We start from the raw sequence: 15936 nt of genomic DNA on the forward strand, positions 1-15936 counted from the left end.
CTGTAAGGTCAGTCCAGTGCCACCAGCCTGGTCCTTGGGGCCATCCACTCATCCCAAAAGCACAAGTTCCTTTTGGTGTCCCCAGGACTGGGTCTCAGCTTACAGGAGCTGGCAGAGGGGACAGCTAGGTTTGTCCAAACTGGCCCCCATCCTGCCTGCAGCAAGATGCTGCAGGACACAACTGGAGGCAGGAGGGGGAGATTTTTTCCAACCATGCCCATCCCCTGCCCGTGCAGAGATGCTGCCAGCACTGAGGAGCCCATCCCAATCCAGCAGCTCTATTTCCTAAGGAGGAAAAAGCCTTTATGAGATCCCAGCAAGGAGCCATGGCCTGATGCTGCCGAGAACCCTGGATCGTCTCCCGTTAACCCCAACGTCTCCCGTGGCACAGCCACAGACTGGTGCTATGCTCACCCACACCTTTTTCGCTTCTCTGTTTCCAAAGTGATGAATTTCAACCCAAAAAGGCAAACGTGGAGATAAATAAAATGCATGGGGCTGTTCTGCAACCCCTCAACCACCAAAATTACCACAATTCCCACTCTACTGGCCACAGAGGGCTGTGGCATGGTCCCTGCACTCCATCACATCCTTGGGCTTTTTGCATTCCTCTGACCTGGAAAGGAGGCGTGTGCCTGTGCGTGCATGCAATGCTGACCCCACAAACCCACTCCACCCAGCACAGCTTCACCTTTCTCACCCAGATGTATAATAAAAATGTGTAACAAAAGTAAACCCAGCAATGCTTGCACCTCACCTGCCTCAAAGTCCCCGGGGACACGGACACTGACCCCAGCATCACTCAGGACCACCCTGGGAAATCCCGGCCTCCCCCATGCCCTCCTGGGGGGCCGGAGCCTGCCTGGCTGCTGGCCATGCTGAGCCGAGCCGTGTCTCTTCCTCAGCTCTCTCCTGCCCAGGGATCACCTGCAGTTCAGTTGATTTATGAACGGAGAATTTTTCGAGCTCTGTTTCCTTTTCATTGTTGTTTCAGTTGCTGTGCTCGCTTCCTCCCGCCTTTGAATAACTCCTGCCACGCTGCGAGCGGTGAGAAAGGCACCGAGTAAACACTCACACTCAGCCCAGCACCACGGGGCAGGAGCCCCGAAAAGAGGGGGACACAGGGCTGCCCACTGCCTGGTCCTACCTGTGCCAGGAGGTTGCTGAGCTCCGAGGGAGCAGAGCTCTGAAATGGATCCCTCTTGTCTCAAAGCTGCAGTTTGGGATGGGGTATCCACATCCTATCCTCCTGCCCCGTGACACAGCTCCTGGGAGGTGGCAGCCCCGTGGGGATGCTGCTCTCCCACGCTGTGGCTGGGGAGGAGAGGGTTGTGGTGGATGGTTTGACTGGAGGGACCCTACAGTGCAATTTTCGGGGGGGTGATTAGAGGGCAGGGTGCCCCCACCCAGGGCTGTGCTCCACCCGGGTCCATTCCTGTCCTCATGCCCAGCTGGAGCAGGGGCTCCCACTGCAGCACAGAGACGATGCGCTCTAGGGAGCTTGGGTTGATAGGCAGCAAAGCCCTTGAAAAAAAGGAAAAGAAAGAAATCAGGAAAGGAAAGGGAAGGGAAGAAACCCCATCCGCAATCTCAGCTGAGCCCAGGACCCACGTCCCCACTGCTGCCACCTGCCATCCGCCTTCCCCCTCCCTCCCAGCCCCATCCCGGGCCGCCGAGGAGCCCCCATCCCGGGCGATGGGCAGCTGCCCGTCCCGACCCGCGCCCATTGTCCTGCCCTTCCTCCCCGCGCCCCTCGGCCCCCGCCGCCGCCCCGGGGCCGGGGGGAAAACAGGAAGCGCTCCCCAGCACGCTGCTGCGGAAATGAGACAAGCGGGCTGCAGCGGCGGCGAGGACGGCGGGAGGAAGCGGACGGGATATTTGGAACTGACGGCGAATTCTTGGGCTTATCTCTGCGCCGCAGAGGCCCAGGAGTCCTTACAAAACAGCGCCCAGCTGGAGCGAGGCCCGCGGCTGGGGACGCGTCCCTGTCCCCAGCGCCACCCCCGGTACCCGGCTCGGCGGCGGGATGCTGGTGGCAGGGAGGGGACACACATCCAGTGCCGTGGGTGGCACCTGCGGGCCATCAGTGGTCGCAGAAGGGACCTGAGGCCCCGCTGCAGCGAGGGGATGGGCAGCCCCCGGGCTGAGCGGTGCCCAGGTTGCATGTCCCATCCTTCAGCAGGAATTTGGGGATGAGGGCACTCTCCAGCATCCCTAAAGCCTGTCCAAAAATCTGGCGGTTTTATGAGCCCCCGAGCACGAGTTCCCCCTTTCCCATGGGAAACCATTGCCTGTCCTGCCCACAAGCTGCACTGGGACACGTTCAGCCCATCACCTTCTCTTCCATACCCGCAGGCACCAGCGGCAGGGCTGGGATGCGGATGCTGATCCCCAGCCTGCCCTGCCTTCCCTGCCCGCGAAGGGTTACAGCCAGCCTAGACTGCTCCCATTTCGCCCTTCCATCTGCTCCTGGCCTTTTTGGTGGGTTTGAATTATTTTTCATAACAATGCTGTGATACTTTATATTCAGTACACCCCAGTTGGGGAATAGAAAGCGGGTCCGGGCTGGGAGCACCCGACCCAAAGGCAAAGGTCTCTGCAGTGCTTCCTAAAAGCTGGAAGCTGCCCTGCTGCGGGCATGGGATGAGGGCCGGGGTGGTGGCATCATCCCAGGGAGCTGGGGCTGCTGCCAGCACCCAGGGCTCCCCAGTTGGGCTTTCGTGGGGTCAGTCCCTCGTTTATTAATTGGTGGTGAAAATGAGACAGGAGCCCCGCAGCGGGCAGGGGAAGGCAGCTGCAGCACCCCAGGGTCAGCGCTGGGAGCGGCTCGAGGTGGGTATCACCTTCCTGGAGTGTCCCTAACCCGGTGGGGACCCCCGGCCCAGGGCACCCAGCGCGGTGGCTGCAGGGCGGTGCCTCTGGAGCCGGGGAGCGCCGGCGGTGGGGCAATGCCTGCGGACGGGACCCGCCGAGGAGGGCTGCCGCGGCCAGTGGAGCCAAATTTGGTGGCTGGGGGGGGGGGGGGGGCAGGGTGTGACGGGTCACCCTGGCAGAGGCTGAGACTCCTCCTCTGCGGGGAGGAGGACAAAGGATGGAAGCGGCTGCCCCGTTGCAACACATCCCCGGCGAGCACAATGGAAATGCCATCCTCCGTCTTGTGAAACAGGAACCTCATATGATCTCGCTGAAGGCTTGGGGACACTCTTGTAGGTCTGAGCGTGATGCTCCCCGGGCTCTCTTCTCTACCCGCCGGGGGACAGGGAGAACGAGGAGTGCCCCAGAGCATCCCTGCCCTGGTGAGGACTGAACTGCCACCGCTGTCCGCTGTGGCGCGCTGGACCCGCTGGCAGGAGGAAGGTGATGCCCTTCCACCCACCCTGGGGCCAAAACACCTCCAGGTTCCCCTCCAGCCCCACCAAAACACCGTCCTATGGTTCCCCCACAGCCCTGCTGAGCACCCCCCTCCGGCCCTCCTCGAGGACTCCTAAATAAACTTCATTCTCCCTTTATGTTCTTGACCCCAGATTTAATTAGACCCCCGTTTCCTGCCTATATGAAAAATCACTTCCCCGAGCAGGTGGCTGCGATACCGCGGGGGCTGTTGTTGTTTTCTTTGAGGAGGGGGAAAGGTGGTAAATGGGGGGAAGAGTTTGTTGTTTATTTTTATATTTACAAAGCGCAGCTTTTTCCTGGTGCCGGGCATCGGAAGAGCTGCAGGATGTGACCTTCATCCATCTCCTCCTCGCTCACACAATACGGCCTGGAGCGCCGCGGGCCGGCTTTGTCCCCCCGCGGCCGGCGGGCACCTCCCGCGCCGCCCCGCCGGCACCTGGCGCCCGCCGGCACCGCTGCCCCCCAGCCGGGCCCCGCCGCTCACACCGCGAGAAAAAGGAAAATAGTGGGGGGGAAAAGAGAAAAAAATAATAGCAAGGTTGCCGGTTTCCTCTCTGGAAAACAAGCTGGAGCTGAGTGGGACAGCAGCGTGGGAAGGAGGGAGAGAGGGGTCCCGTGGAGTCCCGTGGGAGCCTCCCTTTCTTGGGGAGTGGTCTGGGCACGCTGCCTCCTCCTTCACTCCGTGTGTGGGGCCAAGCAGCCTTTTTCGACCAAGCCTGGAGCAAATGAGCCCTGTTCTGCCGTGCACGGGTCGAGCACACCTTTGACCCCATCCAGACACAGTCCTGGTATAATCCGGGGCAGAAAGCAAGGAGGGGAAGCAGCAAACATCTGGTTCCCTCACCCTGACGCTGTGGGGAGCACCCAGCAGGCAAGAGCCCACCCAGATCCCAGCAGACACTCGCGGAGCGGGTGCTGCTCTCTGTCCCCGTGGCTGGGATCATCCCGATCCTTGCAGGCTCCGGCTGCCGGGATTGCTGTGATGGGCTGGTCAGCAGAGCCAGCCCAGGTGTGGAGCTGGCAGTGCCCGGCCTCCCTGTGCCCGGGGCAGGATGGATGAAGACATAATGGAGTGAGCTCTCCTTGTTTTCCTTCTTCCCACGAAGCACCACGATTCCACAGCCTCTTGGGCTGGGGAGGGACACCCTCCGACCCCGGCCCCACCCGTTTGTGCAGATCAGTGTCTGTGCTGATAAAGCTGCAGGGACAAACATCTGATGTGACCCCAAACCAGCGCTGGCACCCCGCAGTGGTACTTGCTGGTGGCAAAGGAGTTGCCGTAGGATTTTACAGAGAAAAGGGTCTGTCACCCCAGAGCATCTTCCCCAGAGGCTCCCTCAGTGTGGCTGAGCTCCACTGGGAGCTGCCCAAGACCTCAGGCCAGCTCTGTCCAGGGGGCTTGAACAGGGGCTGGCACAGCCAGCGTGACCCCCCAGTACCCACCAGCACTGCAGTGGCAAAGCTGAACACTGCCAGCTGGCACAGGGCTGGCGTGTCCCAGCCCCCTGGTCACAGCCCAGATCCTGGAGCAGGAGTGGTGCCAGAGCACGGCATGGCACAGCATGGAATGGTGTGGCACAGCTTGGTATGGCACGACACAGCGCAGTCTGGAGTGGTGTGGCATGGCACAACATGGCACAGCATGGCACAGCATGGCACAGCATGGCACAGCATGGCACAGCGTGATGCATCACCAGGGCTGCCCTTGCTCTCACAGAAACTTCATCCAGAGACACCAGCACCTCAGAGCCACTTCAGTCCCACCCTGGCCAAGCATCCAGCAGCAGAGAAGGGGGCTCATTAATTTATCTTTAATTTATCTTTAATTAATTTATCTTTAATTCTTTTATCTTTAATTCCCCATCCCAGGAGCTGGTCAGCTCTCGCCCTGCTCAGGACCCCAGGCAGGAGCAGGTGCAGCCCCAGTGGGGTACAGCACCCACCAGCCCAGTACAGACCACCCTAAAACCCTCTGGACCCCCCCCACCAGGGACCCCCCACAGGTCCGCTGGGCAGTGGGTGCCCACCTGGGCAGAGGGCTGGGTGCACTCACACCAGTGCTGGCCAGCACAGTTGGTTATCCTTACTTTTGGCATCAGCTGCTTCCATTGGGCTCCATAGGGGAGGCAGAGAGAAAAGGAAAACTCAGCTCAGGGCAATTTAATAAGTTCAGTGTTATGAGCTGGGGAAAAGCTGTGGAACACACAAGTGGTAACGCAGGATTAATCTTTCCTTTAGTCTTGGGAATTATGTTTTCATTAATCCTAATTTTTCCAGATGTTTCACTCCTTATACCATGTTCTTCAAAGCCTCTGTGGCTGCAAATTCTAATGAAGCCATGAGAACATTTTAAAGAGAAAGATTCAAAGCTTAAATTGCTTCCTTTTTTTTTTTTTTTTCTTCTTCTTGGGTTTTTCTTTTTTTCTTTTTCTTTTCCCCCCTCCCTCTTTTCCCCCCCGGTTGGGCTGTCGGGGAGTGCATGCGTGTGCGGTCCCAGCGCCTCCACATGTTGTGTTACACAATGTGCTAACAAGATGGAGAAGGCCACTCGGGCCGCGTGATGCCGGGGTGACGTCTGTCGGGCTTTGTGTCCCCCCCACCCAGCAGGACCCGGCTGCGAGGGGCTGGGGAGGAGGGGGCTGGCCCCCTGCCCGCCGTCTGACAGCGGCACCAGGGCTCTGGGGTCACAGCTGGTCCGGAGCTCTCAAAACATTCCCGGTGGTGAGCGCTCCCGGCTCGGTAAGGCAGCAGTAGGGTGGTTGTTGTAGGACCTACCAAGGGGCTGGAATAGGGGATGGAGCTGTGCAGGTAGCCCGGCTTTCTGGCAGGGTCTTTAGGGGAATTTTGGGGTGCGCCAGGCTGGAGGGAGCAGGGGGTTAAAGAGCGATGCCCAGGTCAGCGGTGTTATCAGCAGTTTCTTCCCATCACACGGTGCTGCCCTGCAGGGATGAATTTGGAGCTCTGCTCCCTCCTGCCCAGCAGCGGGTCCCCAGCACCCATCTGGGGACCAGCGCATCACCACTGGGAGATGGGAGCACCCACTCCATTGCCACAGCAGCATTCCCAAACCTTGCTCCCCTCCAGGCTTCTCCCTCCATCCGTCCCCAGCCCGGCAGGGCCGCAGGATCCAGCCGCTACCGCCCGGTATCCCCTCCTCGCCGGGAGCCTCGTCTGACGCAGGAGGTCAGGCAGGATGATCGTAACAATCCTCCTGGTCTCCAGCACCAGGGATTCAGATCCATGTACTTATATGGCCTGCAGAACGCGGTGGGAGCATGACCAACGTCTGGAAATCCAGATATGACTAGATCCCTTCATTAGTAATTTCTTGTACATGACTTTCTAGACCGTGGGGATTTGTTAAATTTGCAGGAGTGTTTCTCACAGTGCCATGGACTGGCTGCTGCCAGCATATATTGGCTCGGATCTGTCAGATCCTGTTGCCTTATATGACCCTCGGTTAATTCAGCTTTTCTTTGTATCCAGCCCTCAGCGGGGAACTCCTCCAGCAGTCCCAGCGTGGATCCTGCTAAAATGGTTCTCCAGTCCTCCTGCCATAAAACAACTGTCCCCCCCCCAGTGAAAGGGGATGTGGGGGGTGGAATTCAATGCTCCCCTCCCTCCCTGCTGCCCAGGCCCTCGCCAGATGCTTCCTCCATCCCTTCTCCTTTGGTGCCAAGAGAAAACTCGGTGTGCCTGGAAAATGTTGTTGGGAGGGATTGGACCTTCTCCCCACAGGGACTGTGGCATCCCAGTGTTGCACCCTGCACTGTGGGGTTAATCATTCGCTGCCTTGAGGGGTGCCCCAGGGCTGGGGGGGACTTTCACCTTCCCAGCGACCTCTTGGAATTTCGACCTTCTTTTATGGGTGCCATAAAGGTTATTTTTTAATCTGCAACCTGGCAGGGTTTCCCCTCTCTCGGCTGAGGGGTCTTTGGTCTGGGGAGCACCTGGGCATCACTGCTTTTTGTCCCTCATCTGGTTTGGGAAGTGGAAAGGCTAACAGGATGGCCTTTCCCAAGGGAAAGGGATTGTGGTACCCAACAGCTCATCAAAGGAATGTGGTGTTGGTTTGCCCCAAGGATGTGGCAGAGCTGAGGGTGCTGCTGGTAGGGATGTGAGGCTGTGGGTCACAGGGAATCCCAGGAGCCCACAGAGACATCCTAAATCCCCAAGTGCTGCCAGAGCAAGATTTCCAAGTGGAAAAAGGCTGTGTGTCCAAGGACATCCTGCTGGCCCTGCAGCTCCCTATTGCCCACTGACCGAGCCGTGCCACCCCCTCAAACACCCTGTCCCCAAGCACTGAGTCCAGCAGCCCTGCCCTGCACAGGAACTCCCCCGTGTGTCCCCAGCATGTTCTGACCCAGCAGAGTCCAGCCAGGGGCCCTGACCTCCTGGGCTGGCCCTTGCCAGAGAAGAAGGCCAGATCCAGGACAGCATTTGCATCCCAAACGTCCCGATGTGCTCTTTGTCCTCTGCAGCAGATCTGGCAGTGCTGGCACGCTCCAGAAGGATGCATCCCTCCGGCATGTTCCTCCTCCTCCTTGCACAAGGCACTGAGCCATAACCTTGAAGTCTTCCAAGCACTCTGTTTCTTAAAAGATCTGATCCATAGCTTTTCCTTTTAACATTTGATTTAACCACACCTTAAAAAAAAGCCCCAAACCAAAGCAGGAAGAGACATGCTAAGATGCTGTGGGGAGCAGGAGAGGAGCAACCAGGCAGCGCCCACCTCTAGCCACATTGAGAGGAGCCCAACCTCTGCTGACCCAGAGTCAAAATGTCTCCTCAGCTCTGTAAGGGCAGCCCAGCTCCCCCATCACAGGAACACAAGCTGCTCCAAGCATGTCTCTGGGTTTATATTGCACCCACAATCAACCAAAAAGGTTTCACTGTACCAGGCTGGCTCCTTGAAAATCCCCTTGATGGGCTGCTGTGGTGTGAGAAGGGTCACAGGTGAGGAGCTGGGGACTGAAATCCCCTTTCTTTGCCTTTTTTTGTACCAGCAATGAGTGGAGGAGGCTTTGCCTTTATCCCTTTGTCCTTCATGCCACTGCCTGGGAGCTGGCAGCAGGCATGGGAGGTGGGTCAGCCTGTGTCCCTGTGCAGGCAGAGCATCCTGCCTACTCACTTATCCCATCCCATCCCATCCCATCCCATCCCATCCCATCCCATCCCATCCCATCCCATCCCATCCCCAGCCACCTCAGGGACAGCAAAGAGCCGAATGGCACCATGAAGGCCCCAGCCCCACATTTCCTTGGGTGAAGGATCCCCATAGGAGCATCCACTGCCATTAGCACCACCAGCCATGCGGCAGGGACATGTTAGGGGCAGACAAAGCATCCCAAGTGTCATCCCAAAATCCCCACTGCTCCCACCACCCCTGTGTTGCTGTTGGCCATGGCTTGGGCACAACACAACCCCTCCTCACCCATCAAAGGCACTGCCTTCAAAGCACCACCTCCTCCTTTCTCTTGCCCCCATTTCCAGCATCTTTGGGTTGAAAGATGGCCGGGGAGGGTTTGGCAGAGGACCCTCGTGCAGATTATTCAACAATTGTTTCCCATTTTGCGCCCTCGCCTGCCTCATCCTCCAGTAACAATGACGAAGAGCGGCGCGGAGCCAGCGCCCGCGGCAGGGGTGTTGAGATCAGGGACAGCACAAAAATATCTCCTCTCTGGAACAAATATTTACCAACCCTTCTGCCTTTTGTTCTTGTGGTTCTCATATTTTTTTTTTTTTAATTTTTTTTTCCAGACATTCACTGGCAAAATGTCACATTAAGCAGCAACCCAGAAACTTCGGGGTAGCTGCTTGGCTGTTCTGGGCTTTGTTTTTCTCGCGCGCTAATTGTTAATGAATTTCCAGCCATTTAAGCCAAGGCAAACCTGTGAGAAAATGATCTTTTCTGCCCTGACTTTGGAGCTTTAGGGCGCTTCACAAAGTCCAAGTGGTGGATAAGGAAAATGTGCATCACCCCGCAGAATGGGGTGGCAGCAGTGCCAGAGCCAGCCTGGAGTGCAGTGTGGCAGAGCCAGAGCGGGAGCTGGGGTTGTCTGAGCTGCCAGCATCACTCCAGGGTGGCAGCAGGGAGGCCCCCATTCCTGGATGGGGATAAGTTCAACAGGGGCGAGTGCCATGGTACCCTCATTCCTGGCCAGCTCCTCACCAAACTCCGTCTCCCTCATCTGCCCCACTGCAGGTTTTTCTTGTTTCCCTTCAAAATCATAATGCTCCTCACGTCCACTTTTATGGCGGCCAAACAAGAACATGTGGTTATTTTATGGGTGTTGTGTTTAAAGAACGGAGGGGTAAACCCCTCCTCTTCTGGAACATAAACTTAGATCTTTGGTTAAAAATTAACTGTGGCCATAAAACCCCTGATGTGGGAGCAAGTGGAGCTCACCCTGGAAGCGCTGCTGGGCTGTCACCTCACACCAGTGCCCTGCTGACCACTGACCACCATCCCCTCCTGTCCATCCAGGATGTCTGTGCCACCCTCCACCTATTCCCGTCGCCTCCTGCCCCTCTTCCTGGGGCTTTTCCAGGCTGCCCTGCTCCTCTTCTTTGCCCTCTTCGTCACCTATGATGAGCCCTCAGCACAGGCGGAGGATACCAGCTTGGTGGCCAACCAGGTCTACAGCACCTTCCCCTTCTTCCAGGACATCCAGGTGATGCTGGTGGTGGGGCTGGGACTCCTGCTGACCTTCCTGCCCCGCTACGGGTTCAGCTCCCTCACCCACAACTTCCTCCTGCTCAACTTCTCTCTGCAGTGGGCACTGGTGCTGCAGGGCCTGCTCCACCACTTCCACCATGGCCAGATCCACCTGGACCTCCACAAACTCCTCATCTCTGAGTTTGCTGCTGTGACAGTGCTCATCTCCGTGGGGGCCATCCTGGGGAGGGCCAGCCCCTGCCAGCTGCTCGTCATGGCCACCTGTGAGATCCCCATCTACCTGGCCAGTGAGTGGGTCATTGTCACCTGGCTGGGCGTTCTGGATGTGGGCGGCACCATCACGATCCACGTCTTCTCCTGCTATTTTGGCCTCGGCGTGTCCAAGGCTCTGTTCAGGGTGACACCGCAGCCACGGCACCCCAAGGAGACCCCAACCCCCAGCTCTGACCTCATGTCCCTGGTGGGGACGCTCATCCTCTGGGTTTTCTGGCCCAGCTTCGTGGCTGTCCTCTGCCAACCAGGCGATGCCCAGCACCGCGCCATCCTGAACACCCTGCTGGCCATGAGTGCCAGTGCCATAACCACCGTGGTGACCTCCAGCCTGCTGGAGAGGGACGGCAAGCTCAGCCCCGGCCACCTGCAGAACGGCAGCCTGGCCGGTGGGGTGGCCATTGGCGTGGTGGCTGACATGGCTGTGCCACCAGTGGCCGCTCTTGCCCTGGGCAGCCTCTCGGCCGTGGTGTGCGTCCTCGGCTTCAGGTTCCTCACCCCGCTCCTGGGGAGGAAGCTCACACTCCATGACCAGTGCGGCATCCACAACCTGCACGGCTTGCCCGGCATCCTCGGCGCCGCAGCCAGCGTCGTGGCCGTCCTGGTGGCATCCCAGGACACCTCTGGGTCCCAGCCATCTCAGCTGTCCCCCGCTGGGGGCAATGCCAGCGAGGTGTTGGAGGGACGGCTGGGGGGCCGCGGGGCGGGCGGGAAGGTGCTGTGCCAGGCAGCGGGGCTGGCGGTGGCCGGCGGTGCCTCGCTGCTGGCCGGGCTGCTCACCGGAGCCGCCCTCCGGCTGCCCTGCCTTGCCCGGCCGCCCGAGCGGCTCTGCTTCGATGACTCGCTGTATTTTAAGATCCAGGATCCAGCTGAGAGCCCGGGGCCAGACAGCAGCGCTGAGGAAGGAGCCCTGGCTCTGAAGGAGCAGGTTTAGGCAGTGGCGTGCGTGCAGCAGCAGGGAGGGCCAGGGAATGTTACTGGCAGGGTCAGCAGGCGGGAGATGCTGCCTGCACTCGCTCCTGCCCCATGCCTGGTTCAGGCTGTCGAGGATGCCGGCATAGCTGGGTCAGCACCACAGCACTGGTCACTTCTCTGTCCTCCCACCCTGCAGCTGCAACTCCCCTCCCGTGTCCCAGTGGCTCCCAGCATTCATTCATTCCCGGCAGCAACCAGAAGAACTGCTCAGGGTGTCTCCCCCAGGATGGGCAATAGTCCCTGACGAACTCAGACTGCTGCTCTGCAGGGCACTGTGCCGCTCTGCAGGGCACTGGCCTCGGCAGCTTCGCTCTCAGCGAGCAGCATCCCCCTCACTGCTCACCCGGACCCGCAGCTCCAGAGTCCCCTGCCCTCAATGGGCAGCACCTGGAGGAGGCTGCCAGCCCAGGCCACAGCTACGGGAAAGGAGCTCTGTACCCACTGCCCGGAGCGTGGAACTGCAGCAGCAGAGAGACAACCCCAGGCAAAGGACTTCACAGGGATCTGATAACCTGAGCTGGGCACTTCACCCTTCAGGAGAGTTCGCAGAGGAAAGCGCCAACTGTTTTCTGGTGCAGCAATGAGGATGCAGCCCAAGCACGGCGAGGAGCCTCGGAGAGAGCCAGGATGCAGGAGGCACCCGCAGCCCGCAGCACCCTCATCCCACCCCGAAGCTGGAGCTGGGAAAGCTGCGCCAGCATCCCAGGAAGAGCGGTGGCCCCATCCCATCCCACCACGGGCAGCGAGCCGCTCCCACCCTGCGGAGGACAAAGCCTGCGGTCCATGGCTGGCAAGCGGCAGGCTGGGAGCGCGGGGCCGCATCCTGCCCGGAGAGCGAGGGCTGTGATTCACATCCCCCCTGCCATGAATCACCGCTGCCCCTGCGCCCCCACGGATCCCGCTGCTGCCGAGACAATGCGGGCCATGCTCGCGGGCTCCCGAGGGGGTCGAGGCCACCGAGCCCCCCAGCGCTGGCTGCAGGAGTGGGGGGCTGTCAGCGCGGCTGGGGGTCCCCAACCCTGAGAGGGTGGGAGAGGGGCTGGATCCCTTCCACCCGGTGCAGCCCCAGGCGGAGCCAACACCAAGAGGGAGAGAGGCTGGGGAATTCGCCCTCCAATAATCACAAACAGGCTTGGGGGCCCGGGCGTGTTTGGTTAATTGTTAGAATAAAATATTGCCGAGCTCTGACAAAGAAATCCTGCCCCGCAGCCCGGCGCGGCCGAACAATGGGCCCGGGCGCAGGATGCTGCGGGCTGAGCAGTGGGGCCAGGGGCCTTGTGGGCGGGAGGCAGCTCCTTTCCCCCGTCCCTAGACGAGCTCCAGAAGCCCCCCATCTTCCTGGCAGCTCGGGGGGGATGCTTCCCATGACAGCGTGGAGCCGCCGGAGCGGGAACCGGCCCGGCCCCTCGGCATTGCCCGGCTCCTGCTGGGTGCCGGGAGCCGCCGGGACCGGCACCGGCCCGGGGAGCCGCGGTACCGCCGGGGCCGGGCCGGCAGCACCCAGGCTCCGTGAGAGCCGGAGCTCGGGCCGGCATCCCAGACCCGGTGGCTGCCCCGCGCCCGGACCTGCGGGTCCCAGGGGCAGCTCCGGCACCGGGGGCAGCGGCTCCGGGGGCTGCACCCACCCTGACGGGAACCAGCCGTGGAGAGGAGCTCCACACAGGCGTGTAAACACCTGTGCACACACACACACGTGTGTGCACAGCCCTGCACACACTCACAACACCGCAGGCATGGGCCCAGACACACATACACACACATATGTACATATACACACACGTACATACACACACACATGTACATATACATACACACACATTTACACACATGCACAGGCACATCCGTGCACACACACCCCCAGCACTCACTCGCACCCACATGCAGGCACAGCCCCGAGGCTGCCAACCTCTTGCTGCTGGAGACAGCGGAGCAGCCGCTCTCCAGCATCTCCCAGCCCTTCCCAGCCAGGATGAGGACGCAGCTCCCGCTGAGCAGCCCGCGGCTCCCAGCAGGGGAGCGAGCCATAAGGGCACAGGGAGGGAGCACACCCGGAGCTGGGCCTGGGCACACCCCTCCTCCCGGCTGGCATGTCCTGGCACGGGCACCCCGGCACGCCGTGCAACAATCTGGTCGGCAGATGCTCCAAAAACCAGCAAGAGGCCCAAGAAATGATGGGGGGTCAGTGCTTTCCCACTGACCAGAAGGGCTTAGGCCCCCGGTGACCCACAGCCAGGGGTGCTGGGACCCACCTGGGTCATGGCACATCTCCATCAGCCTCGGTCCCGGCCATCCCTTCTCCCTAAGACTCGCTGTTCTTCCCCTGGGTGTGCTGGCCTGAGCTCCCTGCTCCTCCAAACCAGTCACTCTCCAAAGGATGGAGCAGTCAGATATTTTGCAGAGCCTCCAGCGTTTATCACACTGTAAATCTTGGCTTTCAGCAGCTTCACAAAGCCACGGAGAGAGGGGAGAGAACAAAACGCTGCTCTGCTCCATCAGACACACCCTGAGTGTGCCAGGCCTGCCAGGGGTTGTGCCCCCGGCCCCACTGCAAAGGGAGGGAGGATTGAAGCAGAGGGCTTATGTGGGCAAGGGTCCTCTGGAGTCAAGAGGGGCTGCTGGCACCCCAAGATGGTGATGGCTCGGGACAGCTCATTTTGGTGGAACAGTGGTGGTGAGGAGGACTGAAATGTGCCTCTGTGGAACCACAGCAGCCCCTGTCCCCCAGTGTGGACCCCTGGCAAGGCTCCCCATGCACAGTTCCTGGGCACAGTACCCCGATATGGACCCACAGCACAGCACCTGGGCATTGCACCCCTGTATGGGCCCCAGGCAGGGTACCCCACTCTGATCCCCCATCACTGTCCCCCAGAGCAGTGCCCCACATGCTGGGTTCTGCTGCTGCCTCTGAGCTTAGCCCCAAGCTGGCCTGGGATGCAGCCCACTGGTCCTGGCAAGGAAAACCAGTCCCCCCCCTCGCCCCTATCCCTGTCCCCGCAGCCCCTCCACCAACCTCCATCTCCCAGCGGGACCCTGCTGTGATTGCAAAACAAGCAGGGAGGGAGGGGAGGAAGCTGAGATTGTGCTGCTCGCACAGTGCTCGGATGCATCTGGCACAGCGGCGCTGGCGGCACAGGGCACAAGGAGGGGACATGGGCATGGCCAGGAGCCCCCAGCCCCCGTGCTGGTGTCACAGGGCACAAGGAGGGGACGTGGGCACGGCCAGGAGCCCCCAGCCCCCGTGCCAGTGGCACAGGGCACAAGGAGGGGACATGGGCATGGCCAGGAGCCTCCAGCCCCCGCAGCACAGGGCACAAGGAGGGGACATGGGCATGGCCGGGAGCCCACAGCCCCCACGTCCCCTCGGCTCTGACACCCCTGTGCAGCCTTTGCACATCTCTGCTGCCCAGTGCAGAGGGGCTTGCACAAGGGCACAGGGGGGACTCCAGTGAGGCAGGGGCTGGCCGGGTGCTGAGCTGCTGCCAAGGGCCTGGCACAGCACCGGGGCACCGGGGGGGCCACAGCAGCAGCTGGAGCCACATCAGAGCGACCCCCCCGGAGCAGCCAGGAGCGTGTGGGTCTGCCCTCGAAGGAAATGCGTTCACTCCCATGTGCTGCACACTTGGGTTCGCCTCCCTGCTATTTTTATTTGACTTTTCAGGGCCTGTTTCCTTTTTCCGGCTGTTTTTGCCGTGATTCCACCATCACTTCGACCTCGTTTTTTTCCCCTCCCTCCCTGTTGCTTCTTCCTTCACTCTTTCCTTCCTTTCCATGCACTCATTCCCACTGCTGCACCAGGTTCCCAGCTCAGCAGCAGCTGCCTGTGAGGGAAGCGTGGTGGAGGGAGGTGGTTTTTGCTCTGGTTTATCTGGGAAGGTGCTGACTGGTCAAGGGAAGGGGGGACTTTGCTCCAGCCTTGATAAAGAAAAGGGCTGTGAGTCATCCTGTCCTGAGCCACCATCCTGACCCTGTTGGTGCTTGAGCTATCAGGTCCTGCCGTGGCCCCCAGCCTCATCCATGAGATATCAGAGATCAATAAGCTATTTTGGGATGCTAGTGGTTTGTGGAGGGACAGTGGTCGGAATAAGGGAGGAGAAATAAGGAAAAATCCTCGGAATTAAACCAGTGCAGAACCTCCTGTAGGGGCAGCAGGAAGGGTAACGCTCCCTCCCGAGGAGGAGAATGGAGCTGAGAGGAAGGAGCCCAGGCATTAAGGGGCCAGCCGGGAGGAGCACAGCCCCAGGAGGCCTCTGGCACTGGGCTGTGCTAAGCTGTGGCCCCTGGATGGCCCCTGGGGCCAGCCTGCCCCATGCCGGGCAGACAGCATCTTCCAGGGACCCCCCAAGAGCAGAATTCCCAGGCTGCACCCCCTGTCCTGCCCCCAGAACCAGCGTCCCTGTCCTGCCCCATCAAATCAGCCAGTCCTGCCTGCACCCTGCTGCACCCCAGGGACCCCGATGTGCCCAGGGCAGGGAGGGCTCTCTCCCACCCATCCCTGGTTATGAAGCCCTTCCAGCTCCTCCCAGCCCAATTCCCAGAGGCAGAGGGTGGGCAATTACCCCTCAGCATCCCTTGCCATCCCCTCCCTTCCCAGTTTGAGCCCCAGAACCCCCCATGGAAAG

At 60.3% G+C, this 15936-nt stretch overlaps 1 protein-coding gene and 1 long non-coding RNA gene across 2 annotated transcripts; one reads left to right on the top strand and one right to left on the bottom strand.

Moving 5' to 3' along the window:
* Positions 1–211: 211 nt before the first annotated feature.
* Positions 212–1630, bottom strand: LOC134552997 (uncharacterized). Its single transcript, XR_010081008.1, has 3 exons — positions 1148–1630; positions 758–1038; positions 212–285 (listed from the first exon to the last, which is right to left on the bottom strand). It is a non-coding gene; the product is annotated as an uncharacterized LOC134552997 (long non-coding RNA).
* A 7203-nt stretch (positions 1631–8833) lies between these two features.
* LOC134552999 (ammonium transporter Rh type B-like) lies at positions 8834–11431 on the top strand. Its single transcript, XM_063402219.1, has 2 exons — positions 8834–10994; positions 11058–11431. Exons 1-2 carry the CDS (start codon positions 9882–9884, stop codon positions 11274–11276), a joined length of 1332 nt encoding a protein of 443 aa, XP_063258289.1. The 5' UTR covers positions 8834–9881; the 3' UTR covers positions 11277–11431.
* Positions 11432–15936: the final 4505 nt, after the last annotated feature.

This window comes from Prinia subflava, chromosome 8, assembly GCF_021018805.1.
Source record: "Prinia subflava isolate CZ2003 ecotype Zambia chromosome 8, Cam_Psub_1.2, whole genome shotgun sequence".
Lineage (NCBI taxonomy): Eukaryota > Metazoa > Chordata > Aves > Passeriformes > Cisticolidae > Prinia > Prinia subflava.